At 43.1% G+C, this 23,284-nt stretch overlaps 2 protein-coding genes across 7 annotated transcripts; one reads left to right on the top strand and one right to left on the bottom strand.

The window, feature by feature from the left end:
- Positions 1–581: 581 nt before the first annotated feature.
- LOC6631972 (uncharacterized) lies at positions 582–18,531 on the top strand. Of its 3 annotated transcripts, none has more exons than XM_070206994.1 (5): positions 582–798; positions 877–1,144; positions 14,732–17,279; positions 17,568–17,707; positions 17,885–18,531. In XM_070206994.1, exons 2-5 carry the CDS (start codon positions 1,142–1,144, stop codon positions 17,969–17,971), a joined length of 2,778 nt encoding a protein of 925 aa, XP_070063095.1. In that variant the 5' UTR covers positions 582–798; positions 877–1,141; the 3' UTR covers positions 17,972–18,531. The 3 variants fall into 3 exon arrangements, with proteins under 3 accessions (XP_070063095.1, XP_032295607.1, XP_032295608.1); XM_032439716.2 differs by having other exon boundaries at positions 583–732; XM_032439717.2 differs by having other exon boundaries at positions 583–1,144; positions 14,732–17,270.
- Positions 18,532–19,030: 499 nt separating this feature from the next.
- Positions 19,031–23,239, bottom strand: LOC6631973 (uncharacterized). 4 transcript variants are annotated; one of them, XM_015170867.3, is made up of 5 exons: positions 22,995–23,239; positions 21,035–21,218; positions 20,709–20,979; positions 19,391–20,644; positions 19,031–19,316 (listed from the first exon to the last, which is right to left on the bottom strand). In XM_015170867.3, the coding sequence occupies exons 2-5, from the start codon at positions 21,197–21,199 to the stop codon at positions 19,189–19,191; spliced, it is 1,818 nt and encodes a 605-aa protein (XP_015026353.1). In that variant the 5' UTR covers positions 21,200–21,218; positions 22,995–23,239; the 3' UTR covers positions 19,031–19,188. The 4 variants fall into 4 exon arrangements, with proteins under 4 accessions (XP_015026353.1, XP_015026352.1, XP_032295609.1 ...); XM_015170866.3 differs by having other exon boundaries at positions 23,042–23,239; XM_032439718.2 differs by having other exon boundaries at positions 22,968–23,043.
- Between the last annotated feature and the right edge of the window lie 45 nt (positions 23,240–23,284).

The following is a 23,284-nucleotide window of genomic DNA, read 5'->3' as shown; positions in this document are numbered from 1 at the left end:
CGCTTCTTAAATTAAAATCTCCAATCTAATTAGGCTGCAGATCTATTTAATTTACATTGTTCCCAAGTCTTTAACAAGGCGTGGCTTCTAAATTTATGCTACTTGTAATGTTATAGCCGGTACTGATATCTGATTCTTGTCAAATCTAATAAAACATATAAAAATGAAAAATTATACAAACAAATAATCTTAAGTTAGCCTTTGTTGCTGTTGCAATTTGAATATTTTTGCAACTCTGGATTCGCATAGAGCAGTTTAAGACGTGTTGTAAGGATGCCACAGTTTGAGTTCTAGTTCCCGTTCCCGTTCCCGTTCCCGTTCCGGTACACGTTCCCGTACCCGTTCACGTTCCAGATCCAGCTGCTGTTGTCACAGATATTTGCAACATTTTGCATGTTGCCTTTGAGCAAAAACCGCCCGCGAGTGCTCACGTAGCGCTAGAGACAAGCGACATCCACAACTCGACTGCGTTTCCGTCTCACTCTTGCTCTCCCGGTGCCGCTGTTTCTCTTTCTCACTGCTGCTCACGGCAGTCTCACGGTGAGACGTCGCGTTTGCCGCTTTACCTGCCGCATTTTCCATGCGCGCGGCTCAGTTTGTGGGCGCCTGCGCGCATGTGCAGTTTGTTTTGGTCTTTGGCTTCGATCGGTTGGCTTGGCTAACGGTTAACGAGATACAGTCGAGTGATACGAGATCCGATATTTAAGATACGGGATCCCGAGAAACATAGGCGTGGGTGTGCATAATCGAGCATCAATTCGTGCCGCATGTCGAAAACAAAAGTGATAACAAAATCAAGTGCGACAATTTACTAAACATCAAAATATTTCTGCATATTTTTTTTTCCTTTTTTTTTACTTACGTGCATTCTTTCAGAGATCATTTTAAAAAAGTATATTTTTTTGTACATCAAAGTGATCGGCACATATATACCGTAAAATACAAAAGAAAAAAACGAGTGTTATTCCCACGCACAGCCGTCATTTTTTACCTGTCGGCTGTGCAGGATCAATCAAATAAACTGACAGACCCATCGACTGGATAACGCAGCATTTCTCGAAGGCGGCGAAGGCAAGCGGCAAACAACACTTTTAGACTTTTCCTGGAAAATTTGTATGCCTCTACGGCGCAGACACTGAAAATGGTAAGTGTGGAAATGGTAATACCAGCCAGCCCGACAAAAGCAATAGCAAATAAAAACAAATGACGCATTGGGTTGCCCATTTACCGAGAATTTTCACATGGCTGGCAAGTTTACGACTCTTGACTAGGGTTAGGTCAGGTTTTCAGTGCTCGCGATGACTCTGTAGAATGTCATGGGCTTGTTCAAGCCCATGCCTAAGTGGGTCTTATGGCACTGCCTGTTGACCCCCCCCATCGCCACGCAAGCCCGATCACTTTCCACTTTTCCGGGTCTACTGAGCATATATGCATACCATAATATAATATATAAGTTATCTTATTACCAATTTTAGAGTAGGACTTAAGTTTGATATGAAACGAATTAAAAAGCTAAAAATATAGTCGCTTAGATGTGAAAATCTCTAACTTGATGTTATAACATTTTCTTATGTTTTTCTTGGTTGAGCACAGCAGATTTCTTGAGGATTGTTTTCTGCAAAGATCTTCTTCTTTTTGTCTAATTGTTACCTCCTGGGAACTCTAGATTCTGGGATTCGATCAAATTATTATTATTATTATATTCTTGCATGCGTCCTTCACATAATGAGTTCTTTAGCTGTAAGGCTCTTATATCTTTACAGCCTCTTTGTAGGTTTCTCGGGCTTAGCCTTTATTCAATTCAAGTTTGTTGGCATCTTCATTTAACCGCGCCCCTGGGCGCCTCTTAACTGGCTTGTTAACTTGAACAGTTTGCCTGACTGTGGGCTATTTGTAGCATTTACGCGGCACCCATAATTTGCAGTTGGGATCGTTTTGTGATCATGACAATGCATGGCTAATTAAAGGGTTAGCCAGTTGGCTAAAAATGCAACCACTTTCCACTATCCAATGCTTTTGCCATGAATTTAGCAATTAAATGAATTATCACATCAACACGTTTATGCGTCGTCGGGCTAGCAAGTGCCTGTCTGCCTCTCCCTCTCTCTCTCTCTCTCTTTCTCTTTCTCTCTCTGTCACTGGCTCGCCGTATGTCTTTCTTTTGGTTGGTCTGCGTATTCCTGTCTCGGAGGTAGTTAAGCCAGATGGAAAATCCATGGCAATGACGTTCCAGCTGACGCGTCACGCTGACAGTCAGCGAGCCTCAGTCAATTAAAGTGCCATCATCAGGCGATTATATAATTGTGGCCCGTGCGGATCTTTGGTCGCATTAAGCAGTCAATGACACTCGCTTCTAGAGGCAATCCGATGTGTTTGGCCATCGGTCATCCCCGAAAAGCCATTTAGAGTAATGAAATGCAATGCAACAATTGCACAATCAAATTTGAGCACATTTTATTACAGTGCTACAATTACGTGGCATATAGATACGTATTATCCATAATTTGGAAGAGCTATATAATATGGCATATGCTATGCGTGTCGCGTACTCCCGCTCCCCCAAAAATAGTGCTGTACACATGTAGCACTCGGTTTGGTGCTCTTCCAAAATTTGTGTTTCACTTTTCAATTGAAATGCACTGGCCGGCGCACCTGTTACGCACGCAAAGGTAACCAAACAATACTGAACCGAACCGCACCGATCCGCACCGATCACCCTTGGTGAGCCCCATCGAACCGCGACCGGGCCAAAAACAATAACATTAACTTTAACAATGGCCAATACCAATGTAATATATTTAAACACATAATTTTTGGGCATTGCTGTTCGGCTTTTATGTAACCACCAGACGCGTTTGTTGCGCTTTTCGCATGCCAAAAAGCTGAATCGATCTTTCATTTCTCTAGCTGACTGGCAGCCTGTCTCTGTTTCTGTCTCTCTCTCTTAAGCTAAAATAAAAATAAAAGCGTAAGCCCAAAGCAAAAATGCGTAATTGGCATGCACATTGGCAGATCGCCCGATTGCCAGTGCCGCTGATAAAGCTAAAGAGCTTCATGGGAATCGCTATTGGAGGCGATATTAGAGCTTATTGCCAATTGACATTGCCCTCTAGCAACTTTCATTGGCCTCCAAAGAGTCAACAGTTGGCCCATTCGTTCTTTGATTGATCTGCAGACCCAACAATATATCAATTAGATGTGCTTTCGAATGATTGATGTGTATGTGTTAGAAATGTAGTTTATGGCTCGTCTTTTTTATATTTAACAATAGCAGGCTGCCGTTGTTTTCAATCTGCATGCTAAATACAAAAAAATTGCCATCCCCATTGAGGATATATTGTCCTGCCCAGAAGTATGAATTAGTTTTAAGACTTACATTTAACAGGAAATCGCAAGCTGCCTTACTTTCTAACTGCATGCCAAATTTACCAGGAACATGCTATACACAAAGCAATCGCAAAGTATTTTAAGAGTCGCTGTTGCTAAAGCTCATGCTAAATTTATCAACCTGATGTCAATTTTGGCAGGACATTGCAATTAATTGAGAAACTAATGTCAATGGCAAATCAATTAAATGATTACTAAGTTTTGAGTGCAACTTTGAGGAAACTTTCTCAAAGCTTGAGAAGTAAAATATTATTTCCGTTTAGTTGTCAACTTCCATTATCAATATCAAACTAATTTCCATACAGCTTCTAATTGGAAAACCAAGTGAGAAAGACATTTAACTTTTTTGTTACCATCATTTGCATATCCCAGAAACGAATCAACCAGATTTCTTGCACTCATTTGCCAATGTCTCAATCTCCAAATGAATTATTGTGCGCAAATTGTCACCGTTGGATTAGATAATCATGTAGTTGTGTGTAGTTTTTTGTAAAGCAGAAGCGTAAATTACGCATACGTTACGTGTTACATATTCCTGTTCACTTGTGTGAAGAGCAAGAAAGAGAGAGAGAGAGAGAGAGAGAGAGAGAGAGGGAGGGAGAGACTTATATGAGATTATTAATGCGTTCAGTTGACACGCTTTTGATTTAAGACGCGGCCAATTAAGATGGTGCTCAAGCAGATATCTTGAAATTAACGACAGAGAGCGAATGCAGATGAAGATGCGAATGCGAAACAATAAACAATACTATAATAATGTCATAATCTGGTTTATATTATTAATAAGCGCTCTAGCGACTCGCCATTTAATTATAACTCAAATATTATTATGCGGCTTTGCGGCTCTTTGACTTTTCTCATTATGCCCGTTTTTATGGCCCCAGCAGGCAGCGAGGAAAAAACGAAAAACCAAAAATGAAAAACAAAAAACGAAAAACGAAAAACGAAAAAAAAAACAATTCAAATAATCAGTTGCAATTTCACTTCAATTTTAACAACTTACAAAGAGTGTCAGTTATTTATGTGACTCGTCTTGACTCGACTCGTCCGGCTTCATAATTGAGGCCTGTCTGTCCAAGCCCAAAGTTTTCCCACAGACCTCAACTAAATGAAAAACCAACAAGCAACTATTTTCGGCATTTCCTTTAGTTTACTTGCAGAACTTGCATAACTCAATTTGCGGTTCGCTGCAGCCACAAAAAAATATCTGCCAAATAATAAATATACCTTGTTCACGTAAATCTAAAGAAACGCGTTTCAAAAAAAAAAAAAAAACTCTTTCCAATAGGTCAGTTGGAGGAGCCTCTAATCTGCCCAGCGGCCCATTAAAATATATCTTAATTGGCGTCACTTGGGCCGGCCACCAAGATCTTAATTACCAAAGGGCGGGTGCGTCTGTGCCACACACATGCGCACATACGCACACACACCCCGGTGTTCGCATTTGACCCCAAAAAGAAATGGCCACAAAAGAAAACCGAAAAAATTCAACAACAATAGAAAATGCTTAGAAACAACGAGCAGCAACAACAACAACAACAACTTTTACTTTTGTTTTAATTTACATTTTCAACACTCAAGTTCACAATGTGTCGCCTGCACAGTGTGGCCAAATTAGCAAAAAAAAAAAAACGCATCTTTAAACTAACTTCCTTTCGTAGTAATAAATTTTATAAGCCACATTTTGATAACAGAATTGGTAGCTGAGCTTCTTGGGAGACCAATTAGTCCAAAAAGAGTGAAACTGTTCTTAAGGTTTTTTTTTAATACTTTTTATCCCTATACATAATAATATTAGAAATAAATAATAGAAATGATAGTAAATAATTTAATAAATAAATACACTAATAATAAAATAAATAATAATAAAAATAATAATAATAAAATAAATTAAAATAATAAAAACAAATACAAGAATATAATAATAATCATGATAATAAAAGAAAGAACTCTTGCAAGGAAGAAATAGTTACAACAAAACAAAATAAGAGATATAAATGTTAATGCAAAAAATATTAATCACAACAACTCATAATTACTTTAAAATATATAAAAAATAATGATGTTAATAATCTTAGTAATAGTAATAAAAATAACAAAATATAAAAAATAGATAGTTAATATTATATAAACCAAGCCATTTTTGAAAAGTCTTTTTGTTCGTTTCGGGCTTCGCTTCAGCTGCTTTTGGCAAGTGACAATGAAAAAATACCATTTATTGTTAATAAAATTATTGCTAATATTAACAATAAATTGTTACAATTATCTTAAAGTTTGAACATCTTTATGCTTCAGCCTAGCCATACCATATAATTCCCTTAATTTCAATTGCTTTCTTTTAATTTATATACACTTTATTTGTACCTCGCTTCAATGTGCCGCATCGCAGCAGCTGCTTTCAAGCCAGCTGCTTTTAAGCAGTTTTCCGGCCGCCTCCACTCCCTTAGCCAATTCCCCCCAAACGGCCCGCTGCTCGGTCGGGTACGTGAATTTTTGCGCATGCGCCGCGCTCGAAACTAAAGCAAAAACCTGAGAGATGCACGAAACGGGCGACCGGTTCTACGTGAAAAAGTTTTCCAAACTGAGTCGCGGGGCACGTTGTCACACGTCTTGAAGACGACTACACAACCCCTTCCACCCCCCTACCATGCTAGCCCCCACCGCCCCCACCGTGGCAGCAATAGCGGCAATAACACGGGCAAGTGCTGCTGATGCGACTGAATCTGAGGCTGCGCGTGTGAAAAGCGCATAATTTTTGGACGCGGACAAATTTTCACTTTTTTTTTTGTAGTTGTTGTTGTTGTTGTTGTTTTTCCTGAGCGGCGGCTTCTTTGGTATCGCCTTCGCCTTCGCCTTTGCCGGTCGCGGCCTGACGTGCCGGTTGTAGTTATTTTAATTTTTCGCTATTTTCTTAACTATTTTGTTGTTGTTGGATGCGACACTGACTCACAGCGTTTGCCGAAGGAGGTGGAGCTGTGCGGCTGGAGTCGCAGCTGGCGATAGCGCTAGCGCTGTGGGCGCTTGGCTAGTTAGCTGCTCATCACAGCTCGGCTCGTCTTGTGGGTTGTGGGTGACTGGAGCGCCATGCGACAATGGGTATAACAATAAAAATCCACAATGCGCCGATTATGTTACCAATCTTGAGGGCTGCTATTATTATATTATTATTACTATTACTATTATTATTAGTATGCTGTGCCCACATTTCTTTTAGCGGTATTTCGTTTTGTTCGCATTGAAATCATGTGGGAGCCGCACTCTATAACGGCAGTTGGAGCTCCTGGGGTCTCGGCCACATGATATTCGCCACCTATGCAGATTATTGTCGGCTTATTGTGCGCTGCAAGAGCCAATTTTAGTACATTGTCTTGATCAAAGCTCTTTCTCAATCTTTCCCATCATTTCGATGTGTGTCTAATTAATTGGTTATCCCTTAATATCAGCTAATCTGTATGCAGTTTTTTTTTGTGTTTTTTTTCACGCAGAGACTCTTGCAACAAGCATTTCAACTAAGTATACCTACTTCAAATCGATGGGGTGTTTGCCAAATTAATTATCATATATAAATATCATAGCAGTCTACGAAGAAAGAATTGCCCAAGTGGCCCTTGCTAGTGCCTGTTAATAGTTTTGTGTTAGACTAACAAGCGAGAAGTCGCCGGTTCAAATCCTACTGTATATTTAAATTTCTTTATCCGTATATGCCCCAATGGATTCACATAAATCTTAATGTTTTCTATATCGATCTAACATAATATATCGATCAAAGCTGTAGGTGGCTTATGCGAGGACCTCGGCTGGCCTAGGCATTTTATCTTCCTCGTCAAACCTATAACCGTGGGACATACACGTATCTATTGGATTGTAATTGATATCCAAACAAATACCACAACAGCACACAGTGTTAAGTGCTGCGTCAGATTGCGGTCTTCCGGGAGTGCTGAATACTGAGTGCTGGCATGACAATAGCATCGATTGATGCGATTATGCAAAGAGACAATGCGAATCGCTGGTTACATCGACAGCTCGGCGATGGCGCCACCTTTTTGATGGTTCGCTAACTGATCGATCGTTGGAACATAACGCTTGGATTGTCCATAATTTGTTTATAATGCGATTGCGCGACAAATCACAGAAAAACCTAGCTAATTATTCGCGTGTTGTCACAATTGTTGACTCTACTTCTTCACTCTCTTTGTCTCTCTTTTTCTCTCTCTCCTTCTCTCTCTTTCTCTATCCTCTCTTCCTCTGGCATGCAGACCTCTCTGTTTTCATGGGTGCTCTGCCTTGGTATGATTCCGCATTGCCGGGCAACTATGTACAACATTTTCGCATTGCTCACAAATTACCCTGTCTGATTGCATGAAAGAAATTGCGCAAAATGTCTTCTTCATATTTTCTTCTTCTTCTTTTTAGAGGCCAAAAAGGCGCCTGACAAAAAGCAGAGACAAGCGCAACTAATCAAATTAAGCAGCTTTATAAATTTGCCACATCCGAGTGATTGCTTGGGTTGGCTGCCTGTGGCAAGGCCAAACTCGACTCGAGGCTGTGCCTATGTTTCAAGTTTCAGGCTAAATCACGCTATAACTCCACATGAAATAATTATATGTGGAATTTATGAAGATGAAACCGCATAAGAGATGGGCTATAGTCTTCAGTTTCGCCTCGAATAGCCTCTATCCATCTAACTGTCTACCTAATTAAATAATATACAAATCTTACGACTCGAGCAATCGATTTTTTTAGTTTCTACAGTTTGATTAGTATATAAACTTATTCGGTTGAGTCTTAGAAGAAGACGTCTGCCATACATTCTAGATCCATATCGATAGCCGAATTGATGTAGCCATTGTGCTCTGCCCGTCTATTCTTCGATCCAAAGCTATCGTAAGACCTAAGACTTTGCGCGACGCAATCGATCGATTTTAAGCATTATATCATATAGCTACTGTGGAAGTGATAAGTCAAAAATTATAATTCTTTTCTTTTTCAATTATAAATTAATTTGCATAATTTAAGTCGCTTAAGCTTATCTAATCTTTTAGCCAAAAGTAATAAATTGTTATCGCTTGTAATGCTACCGTAAGATAGAGTATTTATTAATACCATATATAGTCTATAATGACAAAGTGTTATCCTTTGCATTGTTACCAGATGATAGAGTATTTATTTATACCATATATATTTATTTATACCATATATACTGTATGTATATATACTCACACGCAGCAAGACAACATTCCTTCATTTTTTATCATGATCATAATGATAGTATTTGTGCTTATCAGAGCATTTTTTATACGTATTTGTACGGAAATACGCATAAATATCTGCAAGTTGGGCCGTCAGCTGTCAGCTGCTCGAAGCACCGGGTTTAATTATGCGTCAACAACTGCCGATTGCGGTATCCAATGCCCAATGGTCATCAGGCATTGGGCTGGCAGTCATTGTCCATTGTTTGGCGTCTATCGCGCATAGTATCTGGCATAGCTGGCAGATAAGAGCAGAGGCCAAGCGCTGTTTGTATTATCTAGGCATATATATTTTTATTGGGAATTTCGCCAGAGGCTATGTCACGTGATCTTTGCTAGTGGCCCAGATTCCGGTGCATAATTTCAAGTCTTTGGCTCTTTTTTTTTTGCTTCTTAGTTTTGTGTGTGCCTCGTTTTTTGCCAAGTCATTTGGAAAAGTTGTCCAGCGGCAGGTTGCAAAATGATATGCAGCATTAAAACAACAGAAATATCCGCCCAGATGCTTCCCGTGAGTACAGAAAAGTTTCCGTACTACTTGCAAGCACTTTAAAGCCAAATATATGCTACATAACATTCGGAAATCAAATGAAAGTGTGGCATGAAGGGTGTCCATTGTAGTACAATCAGAGTTCATACATAGTTTTTGATTGTTTTATTTGAATTTAAATACAAAAATTAACTAGCTTATTATATGTGTCAAATATATTGATAATTGTTTCAAACATATATTTAGTACGAGAATAATGTTGCCAGATTTAAATCCCAAATTTATCTTGCATATATGTATGTATATACATTTGTGTGTATGAATGTACGCAAGTGTATATATGTGTATGTGTATATGCATGAATATGTGTATGTGTTTATGTATGTATGTATATATGCGTATGTGTGTGCGTGTGTTTGATACACATCAAAAGCAGACCAATGTGTCATGTTGTTTGGCAAATTTAAATAAGAAAATGAATTTGTTAAAGCTGCCCTCCTCCTCGATTCTCAAAAGTGTAAGTAAGACTTGCAGGCTTCACCTATGAATTAGGCGCAGGCGACTTCAGGTATGTGTGTATGTATCTATGTTTGAATGTGTATGTATGTGTATGTATGTATGTATGTCTGGGTATGTATGTATGTATGGATGTATGGATGTATGTATGTATGTATGTATTTATGTATCCTATGTATGCATGAATGAATGTGTGTATGTATGTGATGTCTGTATGTATGTCGGACAATACTTAAACCTTCACCAACAAAATCCTAAAATCGCATTTTCCACAGAGGAAGATTTAAGTGTGTTTTCGAAAAGTGTGAAACAGCCCTCAAATGAATTTGAACAAATATGACTTTGGGGCCGATCGAATGGTAGACAACAATTTTTCATAATTAAGTTTTTCTCGATATTTCCGCACATACGGGTAGCATTTCCCAAAACCCCGCTTTAACGTGCACCTTCATTACATATGGTAACAACAGTGAAGCTTCCTAACTCTTACGGTAACGGTTGTGCGTTGATCACCAATCAGTCGGTTAATAAGTCAGTCAGGACAAACAGTGTATAGAGATGTATTATATGTATAGGAAATGGCAAATATATCCACAATTATTCAATATATAATATGTATATGTGTAATAATATAATAATTATGCATGGGACCGATATCTTAACTATGTAAATTGAAGTTGTTTATATGGTTAAATGGTTCTTCAGCTTGATTAAAATAAGTTAAGAACTAGAGACTAGATGAGATGAGTTGTGACCCAGCTATTTGGGCAACTGAACAACAAGGATCCGGGTTCGTTATGGATGCTGTCAGACATATTCAGTTTGTTATTATAGCTTATATAACAATTTATGTCTGTAAAGTAATCTGAAAATTTGATATATATTTTAAGAGAAGTTCTCTTTTAGTTAACTGAATCAAATTAGGGCATAGAGAGAAGCATCGTCATGTAATGCTCATAAAAACATTTAGTTACAGCATTAACAAAACCTGTTGACCCCTAACCTTGAGAACCCCCACTTACCTGTCTATAACTTCATTCATTTATATATTTTTCAATTTGTATCATATCTTTTTGTGTTTTTAAAGTTTTTCTCTGGTTCAGAAACCTAATAAATTTTAATGCTACTTTTTATGGGTCATGTTTTCCAACTTAATAATCATTTGCACTTCCATATGACCAGAAAAAGTCATTTCTATTATTGTTGTTGTTGTTGTTGTTGTTGTTGTAATTGTTGCTGTTGCAATGCAATTTTGAACGTCTGGGCGTAGCTAGCTTTTTTTCTAACAATATTTACGGCCCCATGCGATGAATATTTTCATAATTAATTTCTTTGAGTCGCAGCAAAAGAAATATGCGCAACGCCTAATGTGAATTATTGCGAATGTTGCTGTTGCAATTGTTGCTGTTGCATGGAAAACCAAATGAACATGCCCATACATACATACATACATACATAAATTCATAGGTGTATATATATAAATTTACATTCATACCTAACTACTTTATATGTGTGTATTGCGCTTTTCATGCTTGTGACGGTTTTTGTCCCCTCTTTTCACATTTTTGATCGACAATTTCACTTTTCACGCTGCCGCCACAGACTCGAGGAAGACCCAAAGCTCAAGATTGTCAGACTTATAGACACACATGCATCTATGGCACATACATCATACATGCATATAGGGTCGACAACAATTGCGGTTGCTGCAGCGGCAGCTGCCACATCTCCTCTGGCCGCATTGAAAGATTCCCAGGCGCATTGTTGTATCGCGTGCAACATTTGGTTCCCCGTCGCGGATTGGATACTGTCTGCCCGTTCGCCCGCCTGGGGTCGTTTGTCAAACCTTATGGCGTTTTCAAGTGCAAAGCCAAGGTTGCATGCGAAGGAGCTACGTTTCTTTCAGCAGTTGCCTCTATTATCGACACGAAACGGGTTTACCCTGAGACGGAGACAGAGACTGAGATAGAGACAGAGAGAGAGAGAGAGAGAAAGAGATAAGTAGACCCAAGCTTGTTTCCATCTATCAGCTGTAGCTGAAGCTGCCAACTGTTGCAGAATTTCACTTTCTTTCGAAATTGCGCTGACCCCGATTTATTACCAATGACGACAACAACAACAACAACAACAACAATAATAACAGCAACACCAACAACAACAACAACAACAACGATACCTTGGCCATAAGCCTCACAGCCCCCGCGGATTTGGACGCTGCTTTGTTTCTTCATATCTTGTCGCAGCGCCTTTAATTGAATTACGTTGTGTCTTTCTGCCCCCACATGGAGAAAGATGTGCTCCTCCACCCCCCCTCCGATGCCACCTACAATAATTATGAGAAAGTCAACGGCCATTGTTGTTGAGTTCACTTTTTTTCGGCTGCTTACCCATTGCCATTGATATTGAGCGAATTGTGCGGCTCGTTTTCACATAATTAGCTCAGCGGCTTGGCAGCTCCATAAACTGACTCTGGGTCAAAGTTGACTAAAAGCTGACTTCCAGTTCATGTTAAAAATATGTATTATGAAAATTAGGCCATTAGGCTTAATTGTGCATCATGATGAGTTTGCAGCTTGTTTGTGCATCCAACAAAATGCAATAAAAAACTCTCATGCCTTATACACTAGCCAAGCACACTTTATAATTCAATATTGCCAAATTTATAAGCGTTCGGGTGTATAGTGTATAGTGTATATAGATGCAAGTAAATGGGTTGCAAAGCTTCAAAAATTGTTGACAAATTCTAAACGAGTAGAGTTCATGTTTGCAAAACAATAAATTGGTCAGTTTTATTTAGATGAGGAAACTGAGTAGCGAAGTTTTTAGCTCGGACTTCAAGGGAAAGGGTGTTGTCTTGCCCAAAGCACAAAGTAGTCAGTGGTATTAAAATAAAAAAACGTATACGTTGATAGCTTATATTATGATTGTAATGAGTAAAAAGCCAACCGCAAAGCGCAGAGAGATGTGGCATGGATGCATGGATGTCAATGAGCGAGGCAAATGCCAAAAGCGGCCGTAAATAATGGCAAATTGACATTTAGACGCACATGAAAGGAAGTTCAACATTTTTGTGGGCACGTTGTGTGTTGCATGCAGCTTTTTTGTGGTCAGCTCAGTTGCATGGAAAGCAAATGTACATGCAGCAAGCAGAGGCAGCAGCAAACAACTTTGTTGCGCCGTTGCCTGTTGATCATGATGACGCCACCTGGCGGCCGGTAGCTGCCCCATTGGCTAGGGTCAATTAACAATTTGGGCCACAATCCCGCCCCCCCCAATTGCAGAGAAAGCAGCAACAACAACAAGCCCAAATACATTCGATATACACACTTAAAAATATTTTAAATCATATTCGTATCGCAGCACAGTGGAATGTTTTGTGCTCTTTCGTTAAAACATTTTTATATATTTTTAAAACTTTTACTGTTGCCCGTTTGTAGTGAAAATACTGCAGGCCTTACGTATTTTCATATACAGTCCGCGGGCTATATTTGTTTCCTACCAAAAATTGTCATCGACCAAATGTGGTTCGGTGTAAATACAATTATTGGGTTCCCAAACTATATTTTCGTTGATTTCAAGCTTAAGTTAAGTTTAAAGTAGGAAAATATAATTAATTATAATTTAATTTTTAGAATATCTCTAGTTATATTTATTTCTTATATTAACGCAAAATTAATTTTTGACCGCTTGTCGAGCCTCAAGTCCCACTGTGCATTGCCGCCAATATTTAATTGATTTGCTTGGGCACACATATTGGAGTGAAGGGGCCAGTCTGAGCGTTATCTGTGGTTATCTCCCTGACATTGTTGTGCTTTTGATGCGACTTTGACGTTAATTAGCTTTTAATCTAAAGAAGCCTCTTCAAAGTCCAAGTGAGGACGACGCTGCCTCGTATGCTTCCTGGTAGCCTCAAGTGCTTTAGGTGCCGAAAGGTTGCCACACACTCGCCTTTGGGTAGAGCTTTCTTTATATTTATCTTAGTTGTACACTTGTAGCATTGTTTGGTTGTGATTCAACAATCGAATGTTAGAACATTCATTGGAATTGTCTTTTTAGTCCAGTTTATTTGTCTGCTGGCGTCTAATCAAATTTGGGCCATTTTTCAATTGAAATAACCCATTATCACAGCAAATGTCCAGGAATCTGATAAACAGTATCTATAAAGCCCGTTTTTTTTTTCTTTTTCATTTTCAGTCGTTTTATCGGCACAATTAAAAATTCTTCTATCAATACTATGCGTAAATACTTAATATAAAAACAAACCTCAAGAATATTTTGTGCTATGAATGAAAATGTAATGAAATATGGTCGCTCAGTTTGCAGGATCTGAGATAAAAGTAGAAAGTAAACAAATTTCCCCTTGAGTATGCCAAGCATAATATATGTCATACGTCATATGTTTGCCTTTGTCTTAATGATCGGTATAATCCCTCCATTTTCCACTTTAAATAAATTATATTTTCGAGAGCAATTCTCAGTTTTCTTCAGGGCTGACAACAGTTTCGTGCTGGAACAAGTGCCGCTTGTCCCCAGCTAACCTGTTCCCCTTGTCAAATGCATAAGGTGCAGAGCCTCAGGCTCTGGCCAGACCTTGGCCGTGAAACGGAGTCGCATAACCGGCTCTACTGCGCGTTGTTTAATGGGTCTTGTCTCGTAACCGGACCAATAATGCCAAACATTTACGGCCCGCTCCAGTTTGGCCGAAAATGAATGGCTGCCATCGTCTGGGGCGTTCAAATTATGAACCGAAAAGTGAAATGTGAAATTTATGGCGATTGCAATGAATAGCCCAGTGGCTTGCAGTGAGCGAAAAGCGCTTTGAATATAATGATATTTATGGGAATTCGATTTCTTAAAGCGTAAGAGCGCTCTCGCTCTGACTCATGGCCTTTCTATGCGATTCTCATGGCAATAGTCAGCTAAATTTTTGTGGGCTTGTGTCTGTGTCATGTGACAAGAATATGTTGTCAAGCCTAGTATTGGTGTATAAAAAGTGATTAAAACTGCAGTTTATATAAATATTTTATCTACTCTGCCTTTTCTCAGTGTACTCTCACTCTCACTCTCATCGCATTTGGTCTTGTTGCAGGCAACTCGCAGCCAGTTGACAACTTTGGGACTGGCGCTGACAACGCTGCTAATGACAGCTGTCGCGCTCTCGCCGCCGCAGCCAGCTGATCATTTAGTGCCGCCGCCGGCGCCACCTGCACCAACAACACCAACAGCAGCAGCAGCAGCAGCAGCGCTGCCCGTAGCGCAACGGCTGACACATGCGGGCTACTCGGAGCCGGCGCAGGAAGCTGGCTTCATGACACGCGTCGCCCGGTGGTTTGGCTTGGGCGGATCTGGAACCGCCGCCCGGGATCAGCAGCTGAGCGCCAGTTCGTTGAGCTATGCATATCCGAAGCCGGCGCAAAACTTTGATGCCGCTGGCAAGCCATGCGGCCTGTGCAACAAGTATCCCTGGGTGCCCATGTTTGGTCAGCAGCAGCCGCCGCACATTCAACAGCAACAGCTACAGCAGCTGCCGCATCACCAGCAGCTCCCGCATCAGCAGCAGATCTCGGCCTGGCAACAGCAGCCGCTGGCGCAGGCATCGCAGCAAAGGCAACGCGCCGTGCAGTTTCATGCGCCGCCGCAGAGCGTCTTTCTGCCCATCTCGGTGCCAGTTCCGGGGCTGAGTCATGTGGCAATGCCACCGGTTTACAATGCCCAACCATTCCGGCCACTGCCACAGCCACAGCCACAGCCGCAGCCGCAGCCGCAGCAGCCGTATCCGCTGGAGAATTTTGGCGCACACTCGGAGCTACGACCTGTGCCCGTGGTGGCCTCAACAACGCCTCGATCTGCAGCAAGGCAGCCGAGCAGCAGCTTTGAGATCGTTCAAAGCCATCAGCTCACCGATTTTATCACCTCCGTGGAGTACCCGGCCACTTATGTGCAGTCGCATGCCATTGATCTGGGACAGACGGCAACGTCCGTCACACCGGTGCCCGCGAATCACAGGCCCCTGCAGCAGCTACAGCAGCAGCAGCAGCAGCAGCAGCAGGAAGAGCCACAGCAGTCGCTGGACATAAGCACTGTGCGCTATCAGCTGGAGGATCTGAGCAGCGGAGCAGTGCATCAGCATTTGCCCGCCTCGCAGCTGTTAACGGAACTGGGTCACTTTACGGCGTCCAACGCTGAGGCGCAGACAACTTTAATCCCGCCAGCGGATAACTATCCGGCGGCTTCCTCGCAGCAGCAGCACCAGCAGGAGCAGGAGCAGGAGCAGGAACAGCAGCATCTGTACTATGCCGAACAATACCAGGAGCTGGCCGAGACCAGCACTGTGACGCCCCTATACGAGCAGCTGATATACACCACAGAGCTGCCGACTCCGGCAGCTGTTGAACTGAATAATCATTTGGTGTCGCCGCATGTGCGCGACGGACGGCAACGGGAAACGCCAAAACGGCTGCTCGACTCGCCCATCAATCATGCCCAGGCCGGCGCCCCGCCGCCACGCCCATTTACACGCGATCCCGCCGAGTTGAATTTCCGCCTAAGCCAGCCGACGCATGCGCCGACGCCGACCTCCACGTATGGCGCCATCGATGCCAGCGGGCAGTATGCGGGCATGTCGCCGCCGGGGCCACAGCAGGTAATTATACCCTATACGACCAAGCAGAAGCCACGCCCCTTCGAGCCACCAAACTGGACGCCTGGATGGCGGCTGCGACCCGCTCCGGCACAAGAGAACGACGTGGAGCTGCACGAGCAGCAGGAATCGAAACTGGTGAGCTCGGCGACAGCGGCGCCGCCACCAAATACGCGACGCACCACCAAATATCTGACCAAAATACTCGCCTCCAATTTGCGCGAGCTGCTCAAACGGGAGCGCGAGACAAAGCGACAGCGTCCAGCCCACTTCGGTGTGGATATCTCCAAGCTGCAGCACAACATTGACGGCTGGACGGAGCAGGAGTACAATTCGTTGTCGCATCGCCCCAGCACCCCGACCATACGCGGCCGCTCCAAGCACATACCCACTGAGTACCTGACCACAACGACGCCGGCGACACCGACGGCTACGTCGACAACCATGCGGCAGTCGAAGACAACGCGCGGCGGCGGCGGCGGCGGCTTTGAGCTGGGCGGCAGCGCCACAGCCAGCGTGGCCAATGGCGGGGATCTGTCTACCTCGATTAACAACTTGGAGCAGCTGCATCTAAGGCGTTTCCCGCCCGTCGATGACAATCGCCTGCTGCCCGATTATTACGAGGCGCTGCACCGGCACAGCCAAACCCCACGTAGCACGACACCGATGCCAACCATCACGCCCACTAGCACAACAACGCCCACATCGACGGCAGAGCCGACACGGAATACGGTTACGCCGCTTTATGTGCGCAGCACGGCCCCCACGCCGGCACCCATCGAACTGTGGAAGCAGGCCAAGGTGGCCATTCTACCCGACACCAATGAGAAGGTATATGTGGTCACCCCGCAACCGCGCCATCAGCCCCAACAGCTGCAGCAGCAGCAACACGGCGAGCTGTCCGCATCCGCATCGGTGCCTGCACCGGTCTTCCAAACGCCAGCACCCAGATTTCCGCGTGTGAGACCCACGCCAGGCACGGCGACAGGTGAGTCTGGTAGGTGGGCGGAGGTATCCAAAAAGTGAAATATTCCTAATCAGTGTTTAGTTACCAAGAATCTACAAAGAAAAGAGGGTATACGTATATATATATATATCTTCACTTTGTGGAGTTGCACACACACTAATAGAAAAGAAAAAAAATTTAAATAGTTTGGATGCCTTTGTGTGTACCCAATTTTTCTCAGTTACGGATGGAATTGTCTTAAACACGTTTTAGTTCTTACGGCTTTTTTATTATTGAGACTAATATTGGATTTTTTGCACATTTGTTCTCCCATCGCAGTTAGTGGCGATCTGATGGCCGCCACGCCCACGCCCTCAACGGAACAGCTGCGCAACTATACGCCGGACATATTTGGTCTGATGGGTCTGTCCGCGTATGTGCCAGCGGAGCCTGTGGAGATCATTGATGGCAATTCCAAAGTAAATCGAAATGCAGCTGCCGCTCGCCTAGATATGTAATCGTTATTTTTGTTTTGTCTCAAACACTTTCACACACACACACACATTACTACACACTCATCATTTATGACCACATTATGCAACACTGCACTGCACCCACATCCGCATCCGCTCACACACACATGCACACACACGTAGGTTATCACGATTGTGACGTCGGCGCCAGCTGCGGCTGCGCTACAGCGACCAACACCAAGGTCCACGATATCGCCCAGGCCCAGATAGAGCTACTCCCGGGACGCAGCCGACTCAGCAGATCCGAGTGACCAGCAACCGGCGCATCTATTGTAATATATTTCCCCAGGCCGATTGGATGGATACATTGATTTATCGTGTTGCGAATTTATTTCTTAAGCCTAAACCAATTTTAGAGTATTCTTGCATTTGGTAGCTTTACACGTACAGTTAGTTTTATATGTATTGGTAATGTGCTTAACTTTTTTTTTTTGGTTTTTTTTTTGCTTGCGATGATATGACGCGTCCTCTAATATTAAATATGTATACACACATGTATGTATGTACATATGTAGCAATATGGAAAGTCTAGTTTGGCAGCGTGTCTGATGGCATGACCACGCCCTCCCATTTTCGGGTGTGTGGGCGGCAGAACAATGTGAAAAGTGTGTAGCTGCGTTTGTTTGTTATTAATTAAGCAACGAAAACAAATTATTGAAATGCAACAATAAGCGAAACAGTACCAATCAAAGTCACTTTTATGTATTTAAGTCGAGAAAATTGCAATTTTTCTAATTATTAACTAAATAAAAGTAATATATTATTTTAAACATGGATTTAGAAAATGCTCGATTACGTTGGTATTAAATAAGGACTTTGTTTAAAAGTATGCAATAGAAAAGTACACATTTGCAGCAGCAGTAATTTATGACTGGCGCGCACAAGTATGCTACATTTTAAATTGGGTGCCTTTCAAAGCTGAAACGCTGTAAGATAATTATAATACAAATGTTGGCATTTAATAAGACGATAATATTTAATGCAGATTCTACACAGAATGCTGCAAACACAATCTGCTTCATTTAAAAAAAAAAACAGTTAAATATATACAATGGAGCTTGACACTTTTCCAAAAATGCCTAGAAGTATGCTACACAGTCTGACAAATTCACAGCAGTATTCGTTCATGCTCTTCGCTTCGAAGTATGCTACATTCAACAGTCGATTGGGTCACATTTTGCGAGTACAAATGTTGGCCTTGCATTCGATATCCCAAAAGTATTTGAACACAACCAATTCCAGTTAAATACATGGTAAGCAAACTATCAATTGTACTTCGTGACTACATGCGTGTATATAGTAGGTGTATGTCTGTTTAATAATAAGTACAGTTGTATATAATATAGCTTAGAACTACAAAAAAAAAAAAAAAAAAATTAGATGTGAGTCTAATGATATATGCATGTATATCTGAGTGGGTCACTTGATCAACTGAGCGTCTTGCGTCTGTGTCGTCGCAGCAGCGCCTCTAGGGCCCAGGCGGCAGCAGCAGCAAACGACAAAGCGTCAAGGCAGTGCAGCGTCACGGAGTAGTTGTAACGATCCCGCACAAGACCTGCAAAGAGCAAATGGATGCATAGATATCGTTATTGACATTGATGTTGGCTGAGTTGTGCTGCATATACCTACCCACAAAGGGACCGCAGAAGAGCGTGAACAGTCCCGAGATGAGCAACTGGAGTCCAGAGGCGCCTGGCAGGCGATTTAACGGCACATAGCCGGGTATGATAAGTGGCCAGAATATGGTGCGTACGCCCTTGCACAGGCCAATCCACACAAAGCAGGCCAATATAACCATATAGGATCTGGTGCAGGCAACGACGCTGCGTCCAATGGCGATGCCAACGACGCCAATAAGAAAGAATACGCGATTATCCCAGGACATCTTCTCTGTGATGAACGGCACCAGAAATCTCATGGTTATATCCATGCCGGCCATCAACGACATGGCCACTGTGATCTGTGAGGTATCAAATCCAAAGTCCGTCAGGATAAACGGCGTTAGAATGGAAAAGTTGAGCTCTCCAAAATTGATGACCGTCAGTCCGGCGACCAGGTTCACAAATGTTATATCGCGCAGCAGATCCAAATCGAAGAAGGTGACCAGCTTTTGTACAAAGGTCATCTTGTCCGGATTAAGGCTCTCCGCTTCGTTGTTGTTGTTGTGCTCCGGCGGCTCCGTTTGGAGGGAAGCGTAGAGTGCCCGCTGCTCAGCACAGCTGCAGCAAAGCTTCGACTCCAGAATGGACTCTTCGCGCTCCCGCCTAAAGTTATTGGGTCGCAGGAACTCCTCTTCCTGCTGCTGTTGATGTTCCTCATTGATGGGGCGATGCAGCCGCTGCATATGCTCCAGATCCTTGGAGCTAGACACTGTGCGAAAGCGCATGCGTCCAGAGCTTAGCGACAACTTGGAGCCATACCAGCCATCATTGGCGCGCGACAACATGGGCGTGCCCGGCTCAATGATCTCGTAACCCGGCCGCTGAGCATCGTCATCCTGGTACAGGTACTGGCTGGAGAAGATGCCGCCCGGCTCTCGCTTGCGCTGCAGCGCACAATGGGCGCACAGTATCTCCGGCTGTTGCTCCAGCTGCATGAGAGACGCTTCCGCCGCTGCTGTCGCTGCGGTACTCGGTGCCAGGTGATATCGCACCGGCTGATAGATGAGCGCACTGACAAAGGCGTGCAGCGAGATGGCCGCAAAGAGCAGCACCGTGCCCTGCACATCGTAGACGCCCAGCAGAAACGTGACCAGATAGGGCAGAAAGATCGGGCCCAGGCCAGTGATGGTCCATGAGAAGCCAGCGGCGCGTCGTCGCTTCTGTTGAAAGTACGTGTTGATGGCCAGCGAGGAGGCTGACACGCTGATGCCCATGCCAAAGCCTGCCATGCGAGATTAAACAACTAAAGTGTGACGAGTGAGCTATCTATTGGGCCATCCGCTTACCATAGAGCAATGCATAGGCGAATATGTAGCCGGCGAATGTCTCACAGAACGCGGTCAGGACAATGCCGCTGAAGCAGAGTAGAGCGCCCGCCATGGCCACCTGGCGAAATGTGAACCGCCGGAACATGGGGCCATTTAGTAGGCCCGTGCAAGCGGATACCGCTGGATTCGTATTGATTATGGCTGTCACCTGTGAGCTGGACATGCCCAGATCGATGAGTCGCTCGCGAAACATGAAGCCGAACTGTTGCAGGCAGGGATACAGTGACAGCTGAAAGGGACTTTGATAATCAATTGCTCTGGATTAACTGCTTGGTTTTACCTACATTCGATAAGCCGGCGGCTACGCACACCAGCCACGCCCAGCCGCCATCGGGCGCCACAAAATGCTCGCCCAGATCGCTCTTGTCCTTGCGGTTATAGTAGCCCTGGCCACGCTTCGGCAGCGGCTGTGTCGTATCCCCATAAACCTTCTTTTCCTCTGGCACCATATTAACGACTGCGCCGACCCTGCAACGATCGACAAGTTTTCCTGGAACGTCAATTGGGGGAATTGAATTTGTTAAGTGACGCCAAATGAAAATTATGATCGCGACCATGATCGTGACTGGGAAACGCAATATGCCAAGCCGAGCCGATGTCAGCCTGTAAATGATTTAGAGCCCATTGCCAATAACTGGTACTTCGGTGCAGTAGAGCTTTAACGATCACTTGTCACAATTAACTAGGCACCGACACTCCGACACACAGCGCAATTGCCGGCTGCATCTTGGAGCACGAGCCACTGGGCACCCCAGAAAAGGTAGAAGCTGCTGTTGCTGTTGCTGTTGATGCTGTGCTGCGAGAGCCGGGTTCATGGCTGGGGCATTTTTTGGCAGCCGTAGCTGAAATCTTTGCAGAGCTTATCAGCATCGTCATATGACTATGTGACAGACTCAGACTCCGATCCATAAACTTAGCGCGCAAATTGTTTGTCGATTTTCGCGTGTGAATCATGATTTCAATAGTACAAACACACACACGTATAAATATATAAATATATATATATATATATATACATATATATGTTACAGCTGTTTCTGATCAACGAGACAATGCCCATGGTTCAGGTCTGTGAATCGATCAAAGCGTTCGCTTTATTTGCAGCAAGAATGCAGCTGTATATAATTTTGGTTCGAACCGGTTCGAGCTCAAAATTCGCCTTCAATTCTTTACCATGAAACCTGAAACCTGAACCGAAACATATATACAATTTTTAAGTATTGAAAAATTACGTTTTACATTTTAAATTAAATTAAAGCAAAAGTAAAGCTTATTAGAAACATGGGTTAATTATCCACTAATCGAACCAGTCAGCTGGTTCGAACCGTATATTGAATGGACTTTTAATCAGGCAATTGCCCGTTAAGCCCTACATAGGTACTGTAATTGTATTTGAAAATCAATAGCCTTTTATTGATCTTATCTTTATCTGCGGGCCATGTAGTTGCGCTCCATAAAATTGAATACAGCGATTAAAGTAAATATGTACCTTATAAATAACTCATGGGCTACACTTGACTTGCCGCACAAATAGATACAGATGGAGATAACGACATTTCATTGTGACTGTGTGCGTGTGTGTGTGTGTGGAAAAACTATTGATCACCAACTGATGATAAGATTGATACTTGATAAGATTGCGTTAGGGCTTCGAATTTGTGTTAGTTAGTCGTTGGTCCTTTGGCACAAATCCACAAATCTATCGACAATCACGATCCCCAATATTGCCAGCTGCTTGACAACAAGCCTGCCACGCCCTTTTTATTGACAAGCGCCTGCTTCATACATACGCATTTTGTGCTGCGAGAAAACGCCGCCCATCGATAATGCCAGGTGCGCTGACGATCTCATTGTGATTACCGCTTGGCGCTCAACGCATAAGCATTCGTGATAAGAACGTGTTACAGGCGCTTTTTAACCATGTCATGTAATCACAAATAGTGAGATATGTACATGTGTATGCATGTGTGTGTGTGTGTGTGTGTGTGTGTGTGTGTGTGTGTGTGTGTGTATTTGATAATGTATGAATCTTAAATTGGTTTGCTAGATACTGCTTGGCAAATGCGAAATTTGGCAGCTGATGCGCCTATTTAAAAAGTTGCCTTTGGTTTTTCCTTTGCCTTTACAATTTATTTTTACACACACATATACTATCACACACACGCGCGCACTAACACTATTACAGTTTACATGTTTTAATGGCCTTGACTTTGGCACCTAATCAAGTTCAAAGTCGCCACGCACTTGGGATTGGGATTGGGATGCGGCTGGTCAGCGCCCTTTTGGCTCACTTGTCATTGGCGGTCGCGAGCGCGATCCGTTAGCGGGACCCAGATGTTCGAATCCCAATTGGAATTGTCCAATTGGCACGTTGCTAATAAGTGACCCTCTCCAGCTGCAAATGGCCAACGGCTCGCGACTCGGTTCTCGGTTCTCGGTTCTCGGTCGCGACGCTATTAGCTGCTCAAACAAACTAAAAACCGATGAACGTTCGACATCGATGCTGGCGGCGAATCAGCGAAACGCCAAAAGAA

This window comes from Drosophila virilis, chromosome X (assembly GCF_030788295.1).
Source record: "Drosophila virilis strain 15010-1051.87 chromosome X, Dvir_AGI_RSII-ME, whole genome shotgun sequence".
In the NCBI taxonomy this organism is placed as follows: Eukaryota; Metazoa; Arthropoda; class Insecta; order Diptera; family Drosophilidae; genus Drosophila; species Drosophila virilis.
The sequence above is the reverse complement of the archived record's forward strand: the minus strand, read 5'-3'. Positions and strand labels throughout refer to the sequence as shown.